Source organism: Opisthorchis viverrini, assembly GCF_000715545.1.
Source record: "Opisthorchis viverrini unplaced genomic scaffold opera_v5_3, whole genome shotgun sequence".
Taxonomy (NCBI): domain Eukaryota; kingdom Metazoa; phylum Platyhelminthes; class Trematoda; order Opisthorchiida; family Opisthorchiidae; genus Opisthorchis; species Opisthorchis viverrini.
This window is the reverse complement of record NW_008751659.1, coordinates 79,887-86,389: the sequence shown is the minus strand read 5'-3', so window position 1 is coordinate 86,389 and position 6,503 is coordinate 79,887. Positions and strand designations below refer to the sequence as shown.

General features: G+C 45.6%; 1 protein-coding gene across 1 annotated transcript in view; it reads left to right on the top strand.

The window, feature by feature from the left end:
- Window positions 1-261: 261 nt before the first annotated feature.
- T265_00281 (hypothetical protein) overlaps window positions 262-6,503 on the top strand; it is a gene marked incomplete at both ends in the record, with an annotated part of 32,965 nt that continues 26,723 nt past the window's right edge. Inside the window, one exon of the mRNA XM_009164026.1 lies at window positions 262-701. Coding sequence (XP_009162290.1) covers window positions 345-701 — 357 coding nt within the window. The remainder of the gene's footprint in view (window positions 702-6,503) is intronic.

Below are 6,503 nucleotides of genomic sequence, written 5' to 3'. Positions count from 1 at the left end.
GCTGACGGTCCGGATCTACGAGCCTCTGGCTCTATTGATCCACACGAACTTACAAGGTTCGCTGATTCTGAAATTACCTAAACTCCTGCCAATCTCTCGAAAATAAGTCTTTCAACCTATCAACCTTGTTTACTTATAAAATTGTGACAAACTCTCTTTTATTTGCTATCTCTGATAAACCAGATACCCATGGGAACTATGATTGTTTTACCACATAGAATAGCAAGTCCAGATCTCGCTGGGGTCGCCCACTGTTGGCAGCGGGACTTTCGAGCGAGGCCGCGTAACGTTTTCTTTGCGCGGTCCGCATCTAGCGGCATACCTGTTAGCGCTTCACACGCACGATGCACACTGTATCGCCAAGCAAAATACTCGCTAAAGATGCCCATGTGCAGTCGATGGGTCAGTACAGAGAGTTGCATGAAAATGCCCTCTCAAACCCGAAGAAATTTTGGCTGGATTTCGCCCTAAAATATTACTGGAAAGAAAACCCCACACTAGAGAACTGCCTTGATTATAATTTCGATATATCCAAGGGGCCTGTTAGTGTTAAATGGTTCGCCGATGGCGTCACGAATGTCAGCTTTAATGCACTGGATGTCCACGTCGAAAATGGTCGTGGTGACAAAATCGCCTTCTTTTGGGAGGGAAACGATCCAAATGACCGCTTTTCGGTGACGTACCGTGAACTTCTGTTGAAGGTCAGTCACAATCATGTTCTCATGAATTTAACTTTGCTACAGTAAAATTAGGGCTGGGCCGGTATACCTAGTGTTTCACGGTTCACTTACCACTTAGTGACGGCCTTTTCTGTTGCCCGCTATGAAATCTAGTCTGTCTCCCACAAAACCCGTAATAGGTTGTCATTGAGCGGTACGACCGCTATTCCTTACCGATATTTTTTGCGTTGACTTTAGATCCATCTTCACTTTAATGTAAATCGATTCCCCAATGTCGTTAACTGCTGGATGTTCGGTTTACAGGCTACGAGACTATTCAGTGTCCTGTTAACTCCTCACACCCGTCTGTTGGCATCCAGATCATGACAACTTGTGCTGCCGTACAACTGAATGCGACGCGCCGTAACGGTTCATCCGGATTTTCTACTTCAACTCGGGTATCCTGAGGCTGTAAGCCTACCCGTGCAGTATTTAGCCTTTGCTGAACTGATAAGCATTCCTACAAGCCGCCGAACCACGTGCAGGTCTATTCAGACTGAGTAATCAACTTCAGCGTTAGATTAACCCACGAATTACCACAGACATATATTTTCGGTGTACTGCGGGTGGCATTTCTAGCAGCTAGCAATTTGTCGCGTCCGTCGCAGTAGGCAGTGGGAACACAGTTCTCTGTGTCCAAATGAACTCCCTCAAATGGTCGACGGGATTAGTGAGATTTTCTAAGGTAGCTTCGCACCGTTGCATGTTTGGAGGTTTTAACAGTAATCATAAAGTTGCGACAGCTGCACTCATTTGCAAATCAATTTGGTTTTCGCGGGAGACTCAAGTGAACCCCCTGTTTATGATGTTCTTCAGCTGAATGTGATGTAAACAGACCGCCTCGAGTTGTAGTTGATACGATATTCGAGATATGGCAGTATATTTCCATAAAGGAAACTACTCAAGTTTGAGGAAAACCTCGACAGCCCGTGACCGTTTCACCCTTTTTGGAGCTCATCGGGTAGGCGCAGTCTCCGAGTTTCCGTCAACCTTAAGTTCTACTTGAAGCCGAATTGGACTGTTTTCGAGAAATACACTCATTTGCAAATCAATTGAGTTTTCACGGGAAACTCAAGTGAATCTCTCGTTTATGGTGCTCTTCAGCAACCTTGTGAGTAGTTTCCTTTATAAGCATAAAGTTGTGCTCTCCATCCGAGACTCATTTGGCTGACCTGCTTAAATGAGACGTACCAACAATACCGAGTGTTTCAACTATGTGCTGAGAGAAGACTGTTTTTATGCAGCACTAACTTCCGAAATAATCGAAGTCGTCTGATCAGATGGTTTTCTCCAACGGAGCACCAGCTACGTCGCCATCAGTTGCCGATGGTAAGAGTTAACAGCCGACTAACGCTCATTTTGGAACACGTGTGGATTTGTGACAATGCACTCGTCTATAGTTACTTAGCTTTTCGCTTTGCAGGGCCGCGAAGGGAAACGGGCAAATCGCCTAGCAAATGAGAGATTCCAATTAGACGATTTAATGAAAACTGTCTTCTGGATTATCTTCCAAATACTTCTCCGCCTGATGTCAATTCGTGCTGGAACGAGACTGCCACACGTTTGCATAGTTCCGGGAGTTTCGCTTGTGGCACATAAAATCAGGCAGAACAGTGGTACTGTTTGAATCTCGGAGAAATGTTCCCATCAGTCCAGTGTAATGAATCATCAGACGTCAAATGAAACTCAGCGTTCGTGAGGAACGTAAGGCCTGGTGGTCAAGGAAGGCTAAGGAAATAGAAATGGTCCGGAAAGTTGGGAATAGATCGNATGCCGAAAGTTATTCCAGTTGGTCTGCGCTACAAGCCTACGAAAAACGCACGTGGGATAAAATATCAAGAATCAAAATGATGTGACCATTTTCAGTAAAGAAGGATGCCTGGGCAGTTGGGCCGAGAAATCTGAACAACATTTCTCTTGGTCACTTACCGCCATTAAGTTGGATGCTGGAACGGCAACAGAACCCCTTGCAGAATCGAAGGTGTATAAATACTAATAGTAATCGTCCAGCTGTAGCACCCTTTCGGTGCCTAGCTGCCATGCCACACGAAGGAGGCACGAGGGCTGGAATACTGCCAGGTTGCCCAAGCCTAGACAGCGGAAGTCGAGTGGCAGAGGTCGGATTCGAACCACGGACTTTCCGGTCAGTAAATTCGCGCTCTAACCACTTGGTCCGTCTCGTATAAATGCATATGTCCTTTCAAGCACCACCGAGCTCCTTCCATTAGTGTTCAAGAATTGGGTGAAGTTCTTATTCAGCGATTTTCTCGCCTGTTTGCTTGCATTTAGGAAGGGAAATTGTCTCAGCCTACTGAGGGGAGCCGTTATAAAAGATAGGCGCTTGCTGTGTGTGGTAATCACAGAGGGATCAGCCTGATTTTAGCTCTTGGTGTCATTCCTCCTGCGTCTCCTTATGGCGGTCTGTAAAGTAACATCTCGAGAGCAGCAAGCGGAATTCCCACCTTCTAAGGTTTGCGTTGACTGATTCGTCAAGCGCTAGAAAAACGCAATAGGTATAAGTGGCGACTTTACTATTTCTGGATTTCCAAGGCGCATTTGACTCAGCGGACCTGTTTTATTTTGAACACTTGCTTAGCAAGGAAAACCCAGAAGTTTGTCAATATAATACATGTTTCGTATTCTCACCGGTGTACACGGTAAGCTCTCCAAAAGCTTCCATCCGCAAAGTGGTGCACACGCTTTCCACTATCCACTTTTGTGATTGACGAGACGATAAAACGAACGTTAGGTCTTCAGAACCCTGATTTTCAAATAGCTGCTAACGGAAGCTTTGTTGATCTGGAATATGTAGATGGTGTCGTTTTTTTTTCGAAAATGGGAAGAGGGCGCAGATATTTTTGGACTAATTGACCAAAGCTATCCCATCCTTTGGCATGTGCTCAAGAGAGCTCAGTTGGTACGGCGAGAACTTTTTGACCAAAAGGTCCGTGGTTCAAACCCAACTTCTGTATCTCGACTGCACCCTACCGGACTTGGGAAACCTGGCAGTATGTCAAACCTCGTGCTTCCTTCGGGTGGCATGGCAGCTATGTACCGAAAGGGTGTTACAGCTGAACGATAGCATGCTCTTTGCACCCACACAATGTAAGCTTCTGCTTCTGGTTGTACGAGGAGAGGCAATCAGGGTTGTGGAACGTTTTATGTTCATAAGCATTTGTGTCATTTCCGATTGTAGTGACCGACGAGGTCAATGCACGGGCGTGGCGGAATACATGGGGGGAATAGTACTAGTTCATCAATGTTACGGTATTTAAAGAGGTAATCGTGGGCATGCCTTTGTAACAACAGATAGATTTTTCTGCCTCCGACTGCTTCCAAATACCCTCCGAGTATAATCCACCTTACAAAAGTTGATTGCCAGGTCGTTCTGTGACATTATTTAGTGATTTGCTTCCCAAACTGATAATTCAATGTACTCAGTCTTTGTCACCATCATCATCATCATTATCGACAGCATAACATCAGTGTTCAACGCCGATGTTTCACTGTCGTCTTTGTGCCATGTGTGACTCAATAAAAGTACCACGACGTCAAAGAGTCGAGTTGATTCTACTTATTTTGGAATCCCGACTGTGCAAACAATCAAAATACATGACCGCGGAACTATGGAGATGTGGTACATCATCCTCATCAAAGACAGCCATGTCATTGTTGACACTGATGCTTCACTGCTGTACAACCATAAGGTTCATCTAATCATATTTAAAACCCAAGAGTGAAAAAAGAAGCAAAATAGTGAGTGAGGGAGAAGACCTACTGCTGGCCCATGTCAAGCATTCGTAGGCGCCTATACCTTCGAGTGCTCAATCAGATAATCTGGAAAGAAAATGACAGCACGAACGCCACTGACATCTGTCAGTCGCCGTTTCTTGTAATGTCTCCAGCCAAACGCAGGACGGCTCACGAGGACCCCGTCCTGAAATCGTACAATACCAACAACACCCAAACTCCTTGTAATCTCTTTCATGTCCCTTCGTCAAGTCGTACACGATCCACAACCAGGTTTGCACAGTTCTGAAGGAGGCACGGAGAACAACACTCGTTCCGGTAAAGATGTTTTGGCATACGTAAGATATGACTGAGTCATCGTAGTCGATGGTGCTGGATGTTTTCCGTAGTTGAAATACTTGCCGCACAATTAAATTCCCATTTTCTACTCACCTTGGTACTAATCCGTCGATGCCATCCAAAACCAGCAACGCTTCTGAGGCATCGGTGGTATAAAAAACCTGAAGACACCTCACATCATCTGTCCACAGAGGCCACATCTCGCTCCTATACAACAACACAGCCCTTACTGTAAACTGGTGCACGTGACCCCTAAGACCCAGTGAAATGCCTTTTTGACGCCAAAAGTGATGCATATTGGCAAACGTAATTCGGGCTTTTTAGCTTCTTGTACTGACTTCATTCAGACACTTTTCCATTAGGGCTAGTACAACTACCGAGGTATGTAAAATTCTCCACAACCTCCACTGATTTTCCTTGAACTGTAAGGGGTATGTTCAAAGACTGTACGTTCTGAAGTATGAATTTGAAGGTGCTAGGTGCACGCCAAAAGACTATAAGGGTGGTTGGTATATTCAACAGGACATGTGCTTCGCCTTGATCTTCAAAGATGAGGGCAATGTCGTCCGCGTACTCCATGTCGACAAGCTTCTCACCAGCAGTAGTTTGAGCACTGGGGTTTTGAAGACCTTCCACCCTTCCCTTTCCTTTGATGAATTTGAACAACAATGGAAAGAGGAATATCCGTGTCAGATACCACTTTTTCAGAGAATCTTTTGAACAGCTCACCGTACGCCCACACACTCAGAAGTATGCGAATATGCGGATCGGATTACGTCCACAAATTTCTGATACACACCCTTTTATGCAAGTGTAGCTAACGGCGCCGAGAGACCGACAGAATCCAACGTATCCTTAAAATCAAGGATAGAGTCGTGAGGATTGTGATTCGTCTGTACACCTGATTGAGTGTGAAGCTGTGGTCGAAATCCCGCTCGATTCTCACAAGTGAAGGTTCCGCTTGCCACCATTAGACGACGAAGAATCAGTGATGCCAGAGACCTCGTCATAACAGGGGTCAAACTAACACCGCTGTGTTTACTACATTCACTGCAAGTACCATTTTTTAAAAATGGGCACTGTTATCGATTTACCTTAGTTGTCTGGGGCAGTCTCGTTCTCTCAGAGGCTAGACAGGCACTGTCTGAGAAGCCCACTGCCATCCTTGAACAGATTAGGAGGAAGGTCCTCAGGACCAGCAGCACGATGACGCTTGAGTAGAGATATTTACTCAGGTGGTTCCATATTCACAGTCCAGCTTTCTGTTAAAGACCAGGATTCCAGAGTGAGAGTAGTGGGTGGCCAACTGACTTGAGGTACTGTGCTCAGCGATCCAAACGTTCTTTCTTGCTGGATGTCACGGAGCCATTTTCTTCCCCGATAATTCTTCCGACAAGAGACTCCAGAGGACCAGTCGAATGAATCAAGTGGTGCAGCTTATGAATGTTCCCAGCTTTTTGGCATCTTCCATTCCTTCGGCCTCCAAGCTTCTAGGTCGGCATGGACACTCAGTTTCAACTGGCGTAATGTGAAGTTGTGGCTGCGGTGTTGCGAGAATCGAGTAGTTCCAGGACGCGATCAGAAAGGAGACAGAATAGGAAGACGTAATGTACGCTTTAATCGTCTAATAACTGTAGTACATGAGCTGAAAATAGAGTGAGAATCACGAGTTAATGGGTTATGCAAAGGTATGGG